Source organism: Drosophila grimshawi, unplaced genomic scaffold, assembly GCF_018153295.1.
Source record: "Drosophila grimshawi isolate 15287-2541.00 unplaced genomic scaffold, ASM1815329v1 contig_44, whole genome shotgun sequence".
In the NCBI taxonomy this organism is placed as follows: domain Eukaryota; kingdom Metazoa; phylum Arthropoda; class Insecta; order Diptera; family Drosophilidae; genus Drosophila; species Drosophila grimshawi.
Window position 1 is genome coordinate 11,635,892 of NW_025063240.1, and position 20,986 is coordinate 11,656,877.

At 38.8% G+C, this 20,986-nt stretch overlaps 1 protein-coding gene across 1 annotated transcript in view; it reads right to left on the reverse strand.

Annotated features, from left to right (window-relative positions):
• Positions 1-5,081: 5,081 nt before the first annotated feature.
• Positions 5,082-20,986, reverse strand: part of LOC6556674 — a 31,287-nt gene continuing 15,382 nt past the window's right edge. Inside the window, exons 3-7 of the mRNA XM_043215466.1 lie at positions 8,365-8,483; positions 8,163-8,300; positions 7,547-8,108; positions 5,771-6,663; positions 5,082-5,608 (exon numbers count right to left, since the gene is read on the reverse strand). Coding sequence (XP_043071401.1) covers positions 5,348-5,608; positions 5,771-6,663; positions 7,547-8,108; positions 8,163-8,300; positions 8,365-8,483 — 1,973 coding nt within the window. The 3' untranslated portion in view covers positions 5,082-5,347. The remainder of the gene's footprint in view (positions 5,609-5,770; positions 6,664-7,546; positions 8,109-8,162; positions 8,301-8,364; positions 8,484-20,986) is intronic.

Here is a 20,986-nt window from a genome sequence, read left to right on the forward strand (position 1 = left end):
AATATTTGTTTATAATTGAATAGTAGTCAATTGAAATGCATTTACGCTGGAATTCTATCTGCCTGGCGCATGATCACACACACACACACACACACACACAGGCAATCAGACACACCAATGCACAATGCACACGCGCACTCACACAGCGACACCAGCGGGTAGCAAACTGACACACACACACACACACACACACAGTTGTATTTGATTCGACTCGACTTGACGCTCAAACGCTGACGATGACGTTTCAAAAAGACGCTACTCAAAGCCAGAAACAGACCCAAAAACCCAGGTCCCCAAATCAAAGCCAAACCGAGCACCCTCCGCTCCTTCAGCACTTTGACAATGAAATAAAGAACAAAAAAAAAAGAAGAAAATTAGCTGAAATACTTAAACAAAGAACTCAAAAACTTAAATCATTTTGTCCAGTTGTTTTTTAGTTTTACTTGTTTTTGTCATTTACATATTTTGTTTGTTTGTTTGTTTGTCAGTCACTTTTCAGCTGGCTGGCACCTTTGAGCTTCGGTTTGGTTTAGTTCGCTCTCTTTTTGCACTGCAAACGTAGAATGCATTTTTGGTTGAATGCACTTTTGAGTAGTTCTCATATTTTTAGTGTTTATTTGCTTAAACCCCCCCCCAACCACCCCCTTGCAGCATGCTTTTGTTTGTAGTTTGTGTTCTAATAGTTTTTTTTTATTATATTTTAGCACTTGTGTTTAACGGTTATTTTTCACATCTTTTCCTTTTCATTTTCGCACCTGGTTTTTAATTTAATAATTACTTCCATATTTAATTTAATTGCTGCAATTGTTAATTTTTCCATTTAGACTTTGCAGACTTTAATTAAATTAATCACTTGATATACATTTATTTAATATTTACACATTTCTTATTAGCACTTGATTTGTTGTACACAAATTACACAATATTTATATTTGCCGCTCTTATTTGTTTTTTATGTCATTTTTGTTTACTCTGCTTTTCGCGTTCGTCGGCGCACAAGAAATAATTATTTATTAGTGTTTAGTATGTTTTCATAATATTTGCATGGCTCTTCAATAAATTTCCACTTTGAAAGTATTTTCATTTTATTTTTTTTTTTGCAAACGATTTCATTTTATATTTTTATATTTGCGACGATTACTTTTAAGTTTACTTTTTATACACTAAATAATAATTATAAAATGTTGAGGGAATAAAATAAAATACACACAGCCAAAGATACACAGATACACAGAGAGAATTACGAGCGCACTCTGTGAAGCAGGCAAGACGAAAGCGTGCAATTTACGATCGAGTTACAGCTGAATGTGTCAGTGTTAGTTAGTTAGACACAGCGAATTGCACACATGAGAATAGTGGCGAGTTATAGAAGACCGTTATGAAGATACAGCGAATATTATAAATACTATATACGATATATATATACTATTGTTAGGTACGTTTTGGGCTTGTCAAAGCAACCGCTGGCAATTGCGCCTCGAGCTTTTGGAGCTGACTGACGACTGGTGGGAGGCTGCTGCTGCTGCTGCTGCTGCTGCTACTGCTGCTGCTGCTGCTGCTACTGCTGCTGTTGCTGCTGACTCTCGCTGGAGTACAACGCTTTTGTTGATGATGTTCAACTGGGTACTGGGTACTGGGTACTATATACTGGGTATGGGGAGACGCGGTCGACGCTCGTTGTCGCAGCGCGTGTCAAAATAAAACTGAAAGAAAAGGCCCCAAAAACGGTCGACGACGAGAACTGCAATTTCTAAGCTGCACCGCTGCGCTCGACAAAATGAAAATACAAAAAACCAAAAACAAAACAACGTCGTTTTGTTGTGCTGTGGATAAACGTGTGCTGAGCGTTGAGTACGAAATGCGAGCGCAAATACAAAATAATGTTCTCAATTCTCAATTCTCACTCTCACATGCTTTTTTTGTTGCCGTATTGCTGTCGGCATTCTGTGCGCTGGCCGGTACTGTTCAACGATACGTATACGCGATGTGCGAGCACTCTCTCTTTCTCTCTCTGTCTCAGCATTACTATTACCTGACATTTGCGAACAGCGACCGGCTATTATTTAATACTCACTCAACGACGATCGTTGCGACGCCAACAGCAGTCGCCTGCCTTTGGCCACTAAGCAGCAGACGGCAGACGGCAGACGGCTGACGGCAGTCAGCAGACTTCTCTATGTGTGTTATATGCTTAGTACTTTGCCTTTATCTTTCTCTCTCTCTCTCCCACTCTCTCCCACTCTCTCTCTCACACTCTCTTTCTCTGTCTCTTTCAATAATGTACAGCTGCTATCAGTTATCAGAATTGCGCAGGGTCGACTTTTTACCAACTCTCAAATGATTTCGAAGTTATAAAAGTTTCCCTTCTAGAGGCTGAAGGTCAGCAAGGTTTGATTGCCATATAATTAATATACAATTTTCGTCTCTGCAGCTGGCATTAGCAGCCTAATAATACCCTTTGACTTAGTCAGGTATTTCAAGCTAATCGGCAGGTGCTATTAATTATTGATGATCTTTGCTCGCTTAGATCGAAGCTTTGTGAGACTTCTAACATTTTCTAATATTTTATATAAATTAAATTAAATTAAATTCAGTTAAATATTATCCAAAAGATATTAAACTCTGTCCAGCATATGATGTATATTTACGCAGTATCTACAAGTCGTTGATTCATTATCAAAATGTTATCTTTTGCCTATAAATATTTGATAATCAGAGTTGGGGTCACTCAAAAGCAACCGCAAAATTCCTATCAACTTTTGCAACCGAAAAAACTAGAAGAATTGCATTGCAATTTGTCTTTTTAATTGATGATAGATTGATAAATTGAGCTTTATCAGCATATCAAATAATTGATTGCACAATTGTTCGGATTCGGATCAAATTGCACCACAAATTTCGTATTTATTTTATGCTCACGTAATATGCACCATGGCAGAGATTTGCATATTATATTTGTTTTCGCGCCCAAGTCTTATGCATTTCGTTCGTTTGCAACACACACAGGATATATTGAAATTGTATATAGTGCAGTCTGTGGGCGTTAGACCTAGTGTTAAATATTTATGGGGCCAGCCCAGTAAATAAATCGTATGCCTGAACTCCACTTTCGAGTTGAACTCAAATTGCAGTCGAAGGCTATGCTGCGAACGGATTGCAATAGCATTGCTCTAAAATTGGAATAACTGTACAATTTGATTTTAATTTGTATTTGTTTTTTTCTTCGATTTTTCGTTTTTTTTTTTTGGTTTTTTTGTAAATTGCATTTTATTGGACATTCGATTTTGTAAATGAGAGAAAAATACGAGGAAAAAAAAAACGTAGAAAACTGAAATATCATTTATCATATATCATTTATCATCATAGTCAATATTCATTCATATATTCATTTATTTCTTTTTCGCTTTTTTTGTTTGTTTGTTTGTTGTTTGTTGTTTTGTTTTAGTGTTTTCGGTATAAATTAGACACAAAAAACGTTTACAAATTATGTCGAATATTTCAAAAACTTAGCTGACAAAAATCATTGATTATGTTGTATAAAATTACATAGCTAGGTGCTAAATGTGTGTGTGTGTGTGTGTGTGTGTGTGTGTGTGTGTGTGTGTGTACTAAATTAAATTCGTGATCGTATAAGAAAGATGCTTGTTTATAAGGCGTAGTTCAACAAAGTCCTAACTATATACAAGGATTTCCAAAATGAGCTGACTGGCAAAGCAAATTGTTGTTTTTAAAATTGATTTGCTTCACAATACAAAAGAATATTGAAATGAGGCATGAGGCTTACAGTTAATTAAATTATTTAAATTGCTACTCTTAAAGTTCTTGTGTGTTCTTTCGTTTATAGGAATGCGGACTTTAGATACCGATACAGATACAGATACAGATACAGATACAGATACAATTTAATTATACAATATAATAAGTAGTTACAGATACAAATACAGAAAAAGAGCATTGGCATTAGCCGATCAATCATTTTGAAATTGGCATATATATATATTATATATAAATATATATTTAGGTGAGCACACATACAATATACAATACAACTTGGATAGTATTTATAGCTTAATTAAAAAACATTTACAGAGAGACAGATCGTGTATGTTTCCTCAGAGAGTAGGAAGTTATATATATGTATTTCTGGAGCACAATTTAAATAGGGGGCAGCTAATAAAACAAAAATATTGAATTTGAATTTGCAATTGAAACGGTTTTTGTACACACGAATTCTAACTACTCGCTAATTCTGAGAGCTCTCTCTCTCTCTCTCTATCTCTTTTACACACATACACATACATTAGTTACGGTACTTTATTTGTATCTATATACATTTATACTTGTATCTTTTATCTTTTTTTTAGTTATACAAAAAAAAAAATAGTTGCAGATTGTCTTATAGTTCCAGCCGCTTATACTAAATTAAACCAAGAGATACTCCCAGTAGAGAATTCTCAGCTCTTCCTCCTCGAAATCTTCTTCTTTTGTTTTGTTTTCTTTTCTTTTGTGAAAAATTATTTTAAGTAATGTTTTTTCGCATTTTTTTTTTTCGAGAGTTGCATTGAATATTATTGAGTTTTCTTTTGTTTCAGTGTAGTTGCATCGTTTACAATTTGTGTATTTGTTTTCTTTTTTTTTTTAGAAACCATTAGTTGTTTTGTGGTTGTTTAAGTGAGAAATATTTGCAATGCCAAAATGATGAAGTTTTTGTGTTTTTTTTGTGGTTTTTGTTTGATTTTGTCTTGTGGAATGTGGTTCGTTTTTATGGTAGAAAAAAGAAAATTGGGGCTCTCTCTCGATTGTTAAAGGGGCGCGTCCAAACGACTTTTGATTGTATGTGTATACATATATATATATATATAGATATATAGATATATATATTGTTATAAATTGTAAATCTCTCTTGTTAACCACTACACATCGAGCAAGTTGAACTTTTACACACAATTTTGGTAACACTTTCAAGTGAACAGTTTTAAAGATAACAGTTTACAGTTTACAGTTAATAGCTACAGTTTACAGTTTACAGTTCTAAGTTTTACAGTTAACAGTTTACAGTTTAAAGTTTACAGTTTAAAGTTTACAGTTATGTTTTCAACTACTGATAATTTGGTTCTGCTAAGTTATTATTATTATTATTATTATTATTATTATTATGTATATCTTTTCGTTTTGGCCCCTAGGATAACAGTAACGTGTAATACGAATGGCTTAGACACAGAAATTACGCTTGTTGTTTTTGCTTGTTGTTTTTCTTTTTGTATTTGTTGTTGTTGTTGCTGTTGTTGTTTTCATCTACCACATTGAGAATAGTTTTCGACATTAATTACAACTACTATGAACTGCACTACAGCATCAGCTCCTCATCGGTGTGTGGCTCTGCATACAAACAGCACTCATCCACTCCAACACCAACACCTACTCCAACTCCGCCGGCTGCCTCATCGCCCACCTGCTCCTCACAGTCGAGGCTCAGATCATGCGGCTGCTGCGGCGATTGCGGCGCCTGCTGTTGCGGCTGTGGCTGCCTCAGCTCCTGCAACCAGTCCAGCGTCTTATCTATCGCCCGCAGCCGTTTCTCCAGCAACGTCGTGGCCAGTATGTCCACCTGAAAGCAGCAAAAGATGCCGATTAGCTACAGCTGGGCAAACTCTTAAATATAGCCACAGAAAAAAAATGAATAAATATTATTAAAAATGATAAAGTTGAACGAAATGCGTAGATCGGAGTGCGTGTGGCGTGTGGCAAGTAAGAGATGTGATTGGCGTACCTTCAGCTGCTGGGAGAGTGGCAGCAGTGCAATGATCCACCAGGCCCAGGCTGGTCCGTCCGTGATCAGTTGCCAGCTGTGCTCCAGCGTCGGCATTTGGCCATAACTCTGCAGTATTTCGTGCTTCTGCTCGGTGCTGAGGCTCTCGAACCAGCCGGTCGCCTTGTCCATCACCTGCGACTGCATCGTTGCCAGCGTATCGACCTGATCGTTGGCAATCGGCTCGTCACAGATGTACTCCACCTTGGCCGTTTCGTAGCCATCCTTTTCGCTGCGCGCCAATATCTTGAACCGTTTGCAGCCAATGGTGCTGAGTATGGAGCAACCGTCGCCGAGCAGCACACAGTCCCTGATGTCCAGTATGGTGCCGACGTCATAGTAACGCGATTTGCCGCTATGCGGCTGGACAATGCCGAACGTCTTGTCACCGGATTCGAGGGCGCGACGCACCATTAGGCGATAGCGCGGATCACAGACGAACAGGGGGCAGGGCACCGATGGGAAGGCCGCGGTGCAGATGAATACCGGCACCGACGGCTCCAGATCGATCTCCTGGCGAAAGCGTGCCTTGTACTGGTCTGGAATGAATCGTTTCATTGCGGCTTCTAGGAATTTCGTAACTGGCCGCTTGGCCAGCGCAAAGGGTACTGGCGAGGATGAGCCCTGATACAGATTATTATTGACATTTAGTTCCACAAGTGGTGACATGCACAATGGACACGAGGAGTTGTAATCCATGCAACGATCCAAGCATACCAGACAGTAGGTGTGTCCACACGGCGTCACCACCGGCTTCCACAGCGTCCGGCAGCACAGTACGCAATCAAAGTCGCTGGCATCGATCAGCTGACCGCTTACAGCACTCAACTGCCGCTGACCAGCACCGCCGAGCTCTGCATGAGTGGATTCAAAGAGAGAAAGAAAGACAAATGGATTAGTAAAAATGTGCTTCGATTTGATTGTACTCAATTAAGAGTAAAACACACTCAGATAATGAAAGCCTTCCACAGCTGAACACCTTTCTAATCTAATCTAAAACTTCATTTAAATTTACAAATGCGATTTTGGTTTGCTGTTTCAAACGGCTGCGGTGAATCTCTTGCTCAAGTCGAGTTCCATTGAGATTCGAAACAGATTGGCAGAAAAAACACTTCACGTGAAGCCAGCAATAAACATATATTATTAAAAAGAGCTCATTTTATTTTAATATGAACTGCAAATTAGTCTTTTGTTTATCAGCTTGCAGTTCACTTTACAATCCATTTGGATTTGGTCACAAGTTTATCACAGACAGCAACTAATCCCAACTCAACCAATTCTCAAAAGTATTGTTCATCTTACTTAGAACTAAGTTCATTATGCCTTACAAGACTTACAAGCTGAGCATTTCAACATAGCCCAGAACTCATCCATCTCTTCTTTATACATTACTAATCTATATTCTTTATACGATTTTTATAGCTCCCTTACAGCTTGAGAAATCGAACTGAAAACTGTTTAAGATCTTTGAAAGATCCTCAGCAGCTTAAGCAACCTATTTGAAAACTTTTTAAGCAGCTGCAGCAATTATTAAACCTAATCAAAATCGTTTCAGTTTGGTTGCAACTCACTCCTAGTAATGTCCAGTTCTGACTTTAGACTTCTAGACACTCCAGCAAACATTGAAAATCAGCTGCAGCTGTTATTAAACATAATCCAAAGCTAATCTGCGTGGCTGTTAGGCATGGCTACTACTCTTATTACATCTCTTATCAGATCTATCCCAATTCAACTCACTTCTCAGTCGCTGCATTTCGAGCTGGGCGCGTTCGAGCACGCTGCTGAGCACCCGACTGCAGCGGCGACTCTTGAAGGAGTCTCGCTCCTGCGGCAGATGTTGCGTGTCGCGCGACGCTTTCCATTTTCTGCGGCAATGTTTGCGATTCGCGTGGCGACGAGCCTGCAGCTCGAATTGCTTGGCGCTGTGCAGCTGATCGTAGACACTGCGCTGATCGATGTAGTCGAGGGCGCTGGGAAACAGAAAGTCGCCATTCATGTGCAGTGGCTCCTCCTCCACACCCTCCTCGACCTCGACCTCCTCCTCCTCGTCATCCTCGTCGTCGGCCATGATATAGTTGTTGTCATAGTGCTGCTCACAGCTCAGGCCAAACTCATCCTCCACATCGTCGAGATGGACGTGATGATGATGCTGTTTCCTGCGACGACGCAGCTGCTCCCACAGCAGCGCATACGATGTCTTTGATGAGCCATAACTGCGCTGCTGCTGCGCTGCCGACACAGGCAGCGAATCGATCAAGCCGCGACTTTTGGGCACTAAAGCCAGGAGACGTTGGAGTATCTGAAACAGAATCAAATTTAGTTGAATAGTTACAACAGCAACAGCAACACTCACCTTGGCGAGATCATGTTGAAAGATTTCCGAGTTGCTGAGATTTGTGTTTTTGTCGAGACAAATGGCCAGAAAGGCATTGAACAATGCCTCCTCCAGATGGCTCAAGCCGCTGAGCGCCAAAGCGCGCAAATAGTGAGCCTGTTTTTGAAAATTGAGAGCATAACGATTAGCGAGTGTTTACTGTAGTCAGCATAAAGCCTACCTTGGGCGATGTGCAGCGCGTTCTGAGCGCATTCTCAATGTCCGCCAGGGAACTTTGATAGTGATTCAGTTTCAACAACACCTCGGCACGCAAACAGAGACTTTTAAAGTTGCTCGGCGCTGTAAAAGAAGCAGAACAAATTGACTTAATTAATATCAGCTGTAAATGTTTGGCAAATTATCATAAATCGTGAAAATCAGACACTTAACTGTCAACTAGTTGAAATGAAATTGTCAAAAATGATCATCGCTCATCAGATAAATTTCTGCATTTCTTTTTCGCTCTTGGAGGCGATATTTGTGTGCTGTGTGCCAAAGCTAATTATAAAATTTGACCGTTACGTTGACGTTTACGTTTGCCTCAAACTATACATTCAATTAGACACCCACCCACTCCACACCAACCACTCACGGCGACATGCAACACGCGCGCAAATTCGGTAATTAGTTCGATGTCGACGCTGACGTTGACGTCGCTGTCACAGCGACTGCAATCGCCCACGCGTCTAATTTGACAGCACTTCTTACAGTCTGCAGCCAGACTGCAGGCATTAACATTTGCATCTAACAGCAGGCGCTTTAACAGCGGCCGGCACGCGCCGAGTGTAACATTTCTAACATACACCAACATAAATGTTGTAAATGTTATGTTTTTTTTTTTTAAATAACAGCAACTAGTGCGGGAATATGAGATTAATGACTTTTGAGCATTTATTTAGTTAGTGGTGCATATTTCAACACGCATCTTACATCAAGCTTGATTAATCAACAAGTTTTAATATTTATCTTTTTATGCCAGTTAAATTAATTGCTGGACATTAACGAAATTCAAATAAAACACGTATCAAGTTCAACAAACGAGTTTTACAGTATTGTAACTGTTAAGGCTGCAGAAAATGTTGTTAGCGACATGATAACATGTTGCCAACAAATAATTGTGCGACTGTTAACTGTTGTCTGGCAACATGCAAAGCAGCATAGCCGATGTATAACAGCGCTAAGAAAATGTGCACTGCTCCCACATTAAGCAGCAGCGTTAACACGGGTTAAGAGCAAGCGCACTTAACATCAATGTAAAATCGCTCTTTTCACATGCACGCTCTCTTACGCTGTTAACGGTGAAGAGCGGCGGCGCTTATGGGGAGGCGGCATATTGCAGGCAGCTGCTGACGCTGCTGTTAAAAAATCGCGATTATGTAGCCTAACATTACGCAACATAAAAGCAAGCGCAACAACAATCAGCGCAGCGTCAGCCCCAACGTAGATATCAATAAATGTCGGTCCGTTTGTCTGTCTGTGTGTGTTTGGCCCTCCGGTTGCTGTTGTTGCAATTGTTACACAAAGTGTTGCAAAAATGATTACATATCAGCCAATATACGCAGCAAATGCAGCAAACTCTTGCCGCTCATCAGATGTAAGACTTCCAGCTTGTCAGCTACAGATACAGATACATATACAGGCTACGGGTGCAGATACAGATAGAAACATAATGATGCTGTCCATGTTTGAACTTATGTCTGCTTATGTCGCTATGCTCGCTGGTTATGTAAAACACTCGCTGCTCGGCAATGTTTGTCAATATTGTTGTCCCAAATTGATGTCAAGTGTGTGAGCTGTGTGTGTGTGTGTGTGTGTGCAAAATGATAATATAGATAGATAAGGCAGGTAAATTGAGGATGTGTGTTGGGTAAGTGTGCTGCATGGGGGCAAATTGATGATGGAAGGCGTTTATTTTACAGCTATTTAGCTGAATTCACACGTGCCAGATAAATAGCTAATTATGTTGATACTTATTTAAGGTATCAGTCTTCACATAGATAAGATATACAATTTAAATATGATTCATGCATGCTTTATGTCTAATTATACAAATTGTATATAATTTTTAGTTATGTTAGAACTCTGAGTGAAAATTGCTCAAATATAATTGCGGAAATATAATAATGGAAAATGTATAATACGATAAAAGCTGGAAGAACTACAGATATAATAATGTCAAAGGTTTCATTTGTTCTTTTAGTATTTATCTCTTATATTATTCAAAACTGGTTGACTAGATAAAGTAGCTAGAAACATTCAAATAACTTATATGGTTTGCTCTTCTCATAGAGAGAGATACGTCTGCTTATCAAGTCTGTCGAAAATTGCTCGATTTAAACTTGATATAGTGGCACACTTATCACTTCCATAGTTGCTTTCTTTCTTATCAATACCATATATTATTATGTATATATATATATTCTTGATCATGGCCACATCCGTCTGTACGTCTGCTGAAGGCAGTATATAAGTCTGAGATGACCGGATCGGACCACTTATATATATTTATTTATATATATTTATATGTATATATCAAGAGTTTCATATTTATTAGATTTATATGTCAGTAGCATAAGTCCGATCTAGATGGCTATATAATCATCGTCGTGCCTAAGATAACCGTTCTTGCTTATTTGTATTTATAGATAACCTTGGTAAGGACGTTTATTCATTTGTTTTTTATATTATATTTAGATTGGGAATATTGATCGAGCTAATGAAAAGGTTGTTTCTGGTTCTATTATGAATATTTTGTATACAACAATTATCGTGTATATTATACTAGTCTACTTTAATTAGTTTGCTAATATGTTTTCTATAACAATGATTATAAATATTCTATTAGTTTAGTTTATTTAGTTTTTCTGAGCCCACGTTTAGTAATTGCTTAAGAAAGTTGAAAATAAAAACCGCAACTGTTTAGTAATCGCCACGATTATTACATTATTCCATCAGGCAATTAAGAACATATAGAAACTTAGATAATTGGAGACAGAGCTCGCATCGCTATCAACTCGAGCAGCTGGGAACGTGCTCAGCTGGCAAAGCATGCTATATCTACATAGTTCGTATAAATACGTATATCAACTTGATATATGGCATATATATAAATATATATCTCTCATTGCCTTCAGTCGCCACGTTCAGCACACGACTTCCCGTTCGATAGTGAGCGAAAGAGACACAGATGGACAGGCAGAGCGAGAGAGAGAGAGAGAGGGAAAACTTTTAGACGTAATTGATTACAATGTAAGCTGGTCGAGCAACCGTTGAGCAATGCAAATTCAATTAATATGCAACAGCCGAATGCCTCATTATAGTTGCTCTTGTTGCTGTTGTTGGTTGTCACTTTGCACTTATTAGAGAATTTAACGTCAGGCCAAAGTACAACATACAACAACAAAAACAGGCAACGATCTTAAGCAAAGGAAAGAGACTCCCTCGCTTTTTGATCATCCTTCGCTTGATCATTTTTCCCTAGTGCTGCAGACAATTTAAGCCCAACTGTTGATAAATTGCATTTCTGCATTTGTCGTTCTATATATATACTATATACAAAATACACTCTGAAAAAATCGATCCTTTAAAAAAAAAAATGGGTTTTTCTATTTCTAATTTAGCACAAGTATTTATAATTTCCAGAATGATTTTTCTATGTGTACATATAACTTTAAAATTAGATTTGTTGTTATTAAACGTTAGGATTTGAATTGCTAACATCCACAATAATTTTATATTTATTCCAAAAAAAAAAGGGATTTGCATTTACAAATATTTTCAATTATTATATTATATTAAAAATGGAAATAAACCCCATTAACTTAAATTATTATTAGTGTCAAAAATTGTTCAAGTTTTCAGAGAGATATTCTAAATTGTAGGACGATTCTTTTTCCGAGTGTATGCATATGTATGTATATATATGTATATATCTCTTGGCCACATGCGAGAGCCGCTTGCATTGAAATTGGATTTCGTCACGTACATTAAAAATCATTTCGCGAATTTTGCGATTCTCGTTGACAAGTGGCCGCCACTTGCAGATTACATAAGCATCGCCGAATAATATACGATATAAAATGAAAATCTGGCAACTGATTCATGAATCAAGTGTACTATAACCACAATCGAATCACAACAATAACAACAGTATACAATTTCAGTTCATGATTCATGTCTATTTAAATAAATTACAAGGGTAGTGCAGCATGTGCAGCATATTTTGCACCACTGTGCGGTCCACAATTGTGGGTCAGCACATCATTTTTATCATACACGTCACATAAATCAACGTGTTTTATGCGATTCTCCAACCGAAACTTAATTGTGCAAAGTGAGACGAGGAAACACAGAGCAACAAAAAAAAAACGAAAGAAACGTCGTTAAACAATTTGCTAAAAATAAACGTTGCGTATACGCCGTATCGTCCGACGCTGGTCAATCGCTTTGATTATTATGCTGTGCAAATTGCTGGGCACAATGCAAATACACACCACACACACTCACACACACACTCACACACACACTCACACACATAGAGCACACTTAGATCATTATGTAAAGCCAGCTGAAGGAGACACGACCAAATGCTGGGGCCAAACTGACCCAAATACCAAAATGAATGCCCATAAAATTGCCCAGCAATTCCCACTGGTTGAACAGAGGGGGTGGGGCGAGTGGCAAGTGGCATGCAAAGACAACTTGTTAAGGGAGCTATTGGGCCAACTTTATGCCAGTTAGACGGCCAGACAAAATGGCGTAGCTGAAAGGCGCTCAAAACTTGAAGCTGCAAGTCGCTTGGGAAACGCATTTTATGCGTTTTAGATTTCGTTTTTTTGCTCTTTGCTTTTTGCTCGTTGTTTATTTTATGTTCTTGTTGTGTGTGTGTGTGTGTATGTGGTTTGCCGCATACAGTTTGTTGTGGTTGTGTGTGCTACAAGATATGCGGCTAAAGTTTATTTAGCTAGTTTTGTGACACATTTAAGCTCACTTCTGGGCAGAAGAGTTAAACCAAATCGAATGTCAAATTGCAATATGGACTAAACGAATGTGTCCGACTAGCGAATACTCTATAAAACTGTTGTCAAATAAGCCTTGAACCCAATAAAAATGGCCAAAACGCGTTTAATGCATTTGTGCAAAAGTAGGAAACAGGCAGAAGCAAGCAGCTACGACCACATAAAGTATATATATATTCCTGATCTAGATCAATAGTCGTGTAGAGTTTCATACGATGGAGTTAACAGCTGTGTTTAGGGTATCTTCTAGTCGAACTGTGTCGATTCTCTCCAGTTTAGTTAAAAGTTGCCTTGTGTGTATATTCTGCAACGATTCCCGATACTCTGTTCAGTGTATCTGCTAGTCGAGTTTGCTCGCTTGTTGGTATTCATTAGCACGTGTTAGTGTAGGAAGAGTCGACTGTTGAACATGATTTTATAAATTACTACTAAAAGAGAACTTATTTAAAATTACAAGTGCAATTTGTCAATGTGCAGAGTATGGTAAAAGTATGTCTGTTTGCAGACTATATAATAGATATGTATATAGATATATAGATATGTATATAGATATATATATATGTATATAATATACATTTGCATTATTTAGTAGGAAATGCAGAGATTTGTCTGCATATTACACGACTCATCTGCAGACAATTTTCAAGAGCCCATTAATTATGCTTGTGGATGCCAGAGGGAAATGGCGAATTGTGCAATTCAACTTTGTTTTATCATTGAAATGGCAGACTAATTTTGAAAATGTCATTTGCCGCCACAGGTTGCATATGTGTTATTTTATCACTGCATCAATTAATAATAAGCCGCATTTTATGCAATGCAAATTGATGAAAAGCAAACGGATATATTATAGCAAATGCTGATAATGTCATTGAAATGAGTCTGAAATGTTTATAAATGGACTGCTTAAAAAGTTTCACATGCATATATATTTTTTTTAAATATGTGTGTGGGCGTACCACGCCCCCAATTGACAGCTAAATGTCAACGTCAAAAGTGAGTTTAAAAAAACAACAAAAAGCAGCAAAAACAATCGCTGCGACATTTGCTCTTCGATTGTGCTCAAATACCCTAAAGTTAGAGTATGCGAGACGGAGGCAAGCATTTGGCATATTGTCATGTTACAAAGTATAATAGAAATGCATACTTTAAACATTTTATGGCCGAAAACAAATGTTAACTATTTCGTTTATGTGTACTGTAATTTATTGCCAATATAGTTTTTAATGACCAATTCCCCCTGAGCAAATGTGCAAAACTAACTTTACGTCCTATTCTTTTGAATTTTTATACTATTTTTATACTCAAATTTTTGACATTTTGGGTTTCCATAACGGAAACTCCGTTGTCGTTAACATAAGTGTCAAAATATATAAAACGACTCATCGGCTTAGTTAAATTTATATTCCACAATTCCAATATAAAAAAAATATAATAAAAAAGGATTTCATTTCTTGTTTTTGCTTGCTTTTAGTATTAAATTATTAGAATTTATAAAAATATAAATCAATATAATTAAATTGTAATTATTTATCTTTTATAGTTGAAGATATCTTTTTATAAGATTATGTTATAATTGTTCTTTGAAATAGGCGCTTACTTTCCTTGAAATATCAGCTGTTTACTGCAATGATATTGTCATCGATACGCAATTCGATAAATTCAATTCGAGACCCATTCGAGAATGCCAGAAATGTTGACAATTGAATCAGATCACATTCATTTGAAATGATTGCATTAAGTAAGCTGTTTATGGCACTCCTTTTGCGCAGTGCATCTAAATTTCGGTTATTTGCCAACTTTTCAACTAACTTTATCTGTTCTTTTCTGTTTTCTGTTTTCTGTTGCTTGTTCAGCAACAGCAGCAGGCAAGTCAACTCATCAATTTATTGCTGGCAAAAGGTCAACTCATCGCCAGTGTGGGTTCAAGGCAAGGTCAACAGGAAGCGAAGCGGGAGTTGCGAGTCTGTTAAGCTTTGTTGTGCACAAATCACGCTCAAAAGCAGGAATAACATTAAAGTTACAGTTATGAGTGGAGTGGCTGCGGGGGGCCGGATGGGGTACACAGAGGCTGCATCTCATTTGCGTGTGTCTGTTTTCGTAATATGAATGCTGCCTACGCGAATGGGTGATTGACCCACACCCAGCAGTTTTTCATGTATTCGTCGTCGTTGCTGTTGTTGTTGTTGTTGTCGTAGTTGTTGTTGTTGCTGTCGTAGTTGTTGTTGTATTGCGACAATTGCGACGCAATTTTATTTACTGTATAGCAAAGAGTTTGTGGGGTGGGACTGCTGTACGGTAACGGTACGTATGCGTCATTTGACAAACTGCGACTGCGACTGCGAGAGAGAATTATATCTGCGTTACTTATTTAGCCAGCCAAGTGTATTTAAAGTTGGCTTTGAGCCGAGCTGGGATCTTGGCAAAGCAAACCGATTTCAAGGTAAGCCAAATAACCAAATAAACAACAAATAAGACACAAAAACAAAACAGCAACAGCAACAGCAACAATCTCCAAATAGGTATGCGGCTGTTATATAAGCAGCGCTTAGCTCTTTTTTTTTTATTTATATACATATATTTATGTGTGTGTGTGTCTTATAGCCAGCCAGCCGCAACCTTCGAGCAATGTGGAGCGCCAACAAAACAGCAATTAAATTAAAGTTAAAGCTAACAAACAAATTGAACACAACATTGAAAAAAAAAAAAAGCAGAAATATTCATGTGGCGCTGTTCCGTGTGGCAAGCGCGAATGCAATCAAATCACATTCTGATGAATATTATTGCATATGTTCCAAGTTGCAATAGCAGAAAAAATGAGCAAAATAATAAATTTTATGGAGCGCACAAATTTTGTACTGGAAAATGAGCGTGCAATAAAAACAAACAGCATTAAACAAAATAACAAAAATCGCTTCAATGAGCACGCCAAAAGCAGCGCCGTCAACGCCGAAGACGACGTCGTGTTCAAGGTCAACCAGGCAGTGCGGGATCTTGAAACTGCCGACTCGAAAGTGAATAGTGCCAGTGAGTAGCACTGAGCGAGTAGCACTGAGCGAAGTGGGTGAAGAGGTGGGAGGGGGGCGTAGAGTGGAGGTGTGACGAAATAGCCAACCACACAGTTGGACATTATTATTTTTGTTTTTCTTTCTTTCTTTTTTTTTGTTGGTTTTGTTTTTTTTTTTGTACTGTGTTTGCTGCTTCCTTTTTATATAAAGTTTTGTTATTTATATTTTGTAAGTTATGTGGGGCGTAAGATAGAGGCAAGTTTTATTTTTATGGCTGCCTTTAATGTCTGCTGCTGCTGTTGTTGTTGTTGTTGTTGCTTTTGTTGTTGCTGTTATTGTTGTTGTGGCAGCTTAACATTGTTAACATTTGTGCTGTGCGTTGCTAAGCCAAGCAGCTTATGCAATTGAAATAACGACAACCAAAGACTACCCCACATAGCGCACAACATCAAAGCCCATACAATAAGCAGCAGCAACAACAACAACAACAACTAAAACAACAACAACAATCAAATGTTGGTCAGTGAATGCTTTGAGTGCCGGCACCTACGATTGCATAGTTGTGGTTTAGTTACAAATAAGTATAATATACTCATAAATATTCATCACACATTTATTATGTACACATGTTGCAGATTCTGATTACTTTGAGATATACACATAAAAGGCTTTCAAGTTGTGTGAAGTATATGTAACAATATTAATACGCTTGAATATGCTTTGCCTATCTCGAAGTGACCTAAATATTTGTAGAATTATATGTGTTATATAAAATTGAACATAATCTGATTCCTTATTCCACAAATAACATTTCTTATAACCCGATCCGAGTATCAACATTTCTTACATTCTCGAATGTGTGCAGAATGTACAGTCAACATTCGTAAAGTATGTTGCGAATGTTAGAAATTCGCTCAGAGTATTTAATTGAACTAATTTCGTATAGGTGTTATTAGGAATATGTCAATATTAATGTAAAATACAGCTGATATTTCAAGAAAAGTAGACGCTCATTTTAAAATAAATCAGAAATAAATTTATTTTCTTGTAGTTTATTATACAAATAGAATTGTGCTTTTTATGCTTTTTAATTTTTAATGTTTTTGTAGTCTGTGTTATATTTAAAATATTTGTTTTACTATTCGTTTCGGAAAGTGAGCTGCATATTTAAACCAAGTGTTAATTTTGCCACTCACACGTTAGCGCCAACGAATACTCATTATGGAATCGCGAAGTGTCAAGAATGTGAATGACATAAATGCATTAGGTATAGGACAGTTTGTTGTATATGTAATATGTAAAAACAATAGATGTCTCAGTATTTAAGTGTGTACAAAATTCGTTATATTAATGTTAAGTGTTATTTAATGTGGACGCCCGACAGAAGTCTGCCGCGTCGAGATATGCGGCAGAGTTACTACAACAACACCCCACCCCAACACATCCCCCACACAACGTAACTCAGAGTAGCAATCCACACCACTCCACACCACTCCACACACACCCCGCACACACCCCACACACCATTCGGTTGTTATGCCATATGTTGTGTATTGACTTTGCCCCAGGCATTTTGCCATATGTTGTCGTTGACATTTGATAAATGTTCTCTCATGAATTGTGTGTGTGTGTGTGTGTGTGTGTGCGTCTGTTTATGGTGTCGACACACAGACACACACACTTCCCATTTGCACTTCCGGTCGGTGGTTAGGCATTTTTGACGCGCAGTTAATTGATTTCTGAGACCCCCTTGAGCCAAACTGAGCCGAGTCGACACACAGCGCACAGCGCACAAAAAAATGTATAAATGCTTCTAATCCACTTAAAAATGTATGTGAACTACAAATGGGTTCTGTGATTCTGGCGCAGCAGCGTCTATTTTCGTATGCTCGACTATTTTTGGACAGCGACTCAGCTCGACAGAGAGATAGAGAGAGACAGCAAAAGAGTGAGTGAGTGAGAGAGTGAGAGAGTGAGTGAGTGAGTGAGTGAGTGAGAGATAGAGAGGAGCAGCTTATGTAATGACTGACATGGGCGCGAACAGCCCCTAATGTTGGCAAAGAGTCGCAGCCAAAAAAATCGAAATGAAAAAAAAAAGTGACAACGAAACCGGCTTTTTATGCAAAGCTGCCAAAAATGAGGAGCTCAAACTATGGTTAGGGTAGGGACGGGGGGGCATACAACAGCCGTTGCGTGAGCGTAAGCCAGCTTGTGCAACAACAGACAAGAGCGAGAGCGAGAGCGCAAGAGTCAAGTGAAGAGTGCCGCTTACGAAACGAAACGATGGGCACAGCAACAGGGCCAAAGAGCCCCTGCCTGGCCGAGAGGACCCATTAAGAGAGTGCTTTCCGAAAAGAGAGAGGATGAGAGAAAGAGAGCGCAAGCTTAGCTTGTGTCAAAATTTTGACAGCGCAGCTCTCTCGATGATGGCGCTCTTGTTACTGCTGCGACGATTGTTGGCAAAGCCAAAAAAGTATGTCAAAGTCAAACGTTACTGCCGCCGTCGACGCTGACGTCGCCGTCGACGCTGACGTCGCCGTCGACGCTGGCGTTTACTAAACATTGCTGCTGCTGCTGCTGCTGCCTGCTGCTGCTGCCTGCTGTGGTTGTCTCTTTATTGTTGTTGTTGTTCCCGTTGTTGCCGACGTCATTTTTATTATGTTTGTTTGGTAAGTGGAACTCTGGTTATGTAAGCCCAGCAGCAAGCAGCAGCAGCCAGCAGCCAACTGTTGGCCATCGTCGTCATCGTTTTGCTGTTGTTGAATTCGTTACGTTAAGCACAAGCCCAAAGCTCTGCTCTCCCCTCCTCTGCCCCTCACCTAGCCTCACCGCGGCTCGCCTCGCTCTCCCCCGCTCATCAGCAGCACTCATTCAATGCGCTCGTCTTAGCCAGCCTTTTGTCTTTTCACGCCGTTTTTTTTTTTTGCCCTCATCTTATTGTGCGCCCCCCACTTCCTGACCGCCATCCCTCCCCCCTCCCACTCTTGCAGCTGATTTGTTTGTTGCCAATTTCAACGCTTGACTTTTTGCGTCGGCGGCGACGGCCTGAAAATTAAATCGTGATTTGTAAATGCGCTCAATTTCTCGTCTCGCTCGCAACAAAGTGATGGGGGGCAGGGGGGTTTTTATAGTGTGGCAAGCAGTGAATTTGGCAATTTTGTAATAAGTTTTTTTTTTTTTTGTTTCGGCAGCGATTAAATAATCAACAACAGCAGCAGCAGCAGCAGCAGCAAATGTGGCAACAACAGTTGAAAGTGATTGTTGCTGATATCTTGTGTCATTCTCTGTTCAGTATTCAGTGTTGTATAATTGTATTTGTTATTGTTATCGTTTTTGTTTTGTTTTGTTTTTTTTTTCAATTTTTTTTTCTTAAGTTCTTTATATAAGCTTGCTGGCTGGCGCTGACTTGCATAACAATAGATTACTTGTTGAGTGTTTTTTTCTTCTTTTTTTTTTGCATGTTTTAGCAGAACTAATTCCCGTTTTAGTCAGGCCTTTTAGCTGGCGACGACGTCGTCGTTGCTGTGATATAATCGACAACTTGAGTTCCGTTCCGTTCCGACAAAGTGTTCTTAATGAATGCGTCGTCGTAATGAGCTTTATGTCAAATGGGTAAAAGCTTTATGAACTTTTTCATTTAATTTTTGCCGACTGTCGACTGCTGCTGCTGCTGCTTCTTCTTCTTCTTCTTCTTCTTACAACCACCTGCCATTCTCAGGGAGGCGAATGAGTGAGGGTTGGGGGGGAGTGACAGCAGCAACTGTTGCATAACTTGCCATTTGTTTATGTGGCAGATTGAAGACTATTTGATGGCTCATTTGTGTGTGGAAAATTGAAATGCTACGTTTTGTTGGCCAATATTACGCCCATCTCTATCTCTATCCCTATCTCTCTTGTTGTTGTTAATGGCACTTGTCTGAACTCTGCTATTAGTGTTTTTTTTTTTGTTTTTTGTAGCTTTAGCTTTAGCTTTGGCTGTGGCTGGTAATTGAAGCTTGCACTTTGGCCTCATTGTTTGTTTGCCTATTCATTTTACTCGTTGGGTGTTTTCCTGTGACTTTTGTTTGCATACTTTGCAAAATGTCAGCGATGAGTTGAGATCGAGAGTTAAGAGTTATTTTGCCCAACAAATTGGCTGGGCAGCGAATGCATAAATGGCTAATGGGCAAATGGGTGCTAAGCGCCAGACAAGTAAAAAACAAAACAAAAAAAAAACAGTTTAGGTTTAAAGTATCTGTTGGGCACTTGGCGGGCTCGTGTCTATTACTCAATACTGATTGTTGCAATTGCACTTCGTTGATTGCCGTCAAATCGCCAACAACAACACACACAGGTTACATACGCCAGTAATAAAGTGTACAACAAAAACAACAACAGCAGCTGCTGCACTGCTTGCGAGCTACGTTCTATGACATAACTGTAAATGCGCTCACGAGAGAGCAACAGTGAATGGCATCGAAAGAGGCCGAAAGAGAGCGAAAGATAGATAGATAGAGAGAGAGAGAGAGAGAGCTTTGCATTCGAGTTGCTGTTGTTGTTTTTGTTGAGCGCGCGATTTACTTTTGATTTTTGTTGCTGCTGCAGTCAATTGAGTAATCCACTCTTGTTGTTGCTGTTGTTGTTGCTGTCGTGTTTTGTTTACAAATGTTGAAAGTGAATTTTCAATTGCAATTCACAATGCACAATTTACAATAGAATATTACTTAATCGGCATTTGGCGCAAATCTGACACTAAATGTGACTCACAATAAGCGCCCAGAGTTGCCAGACTGTGTGT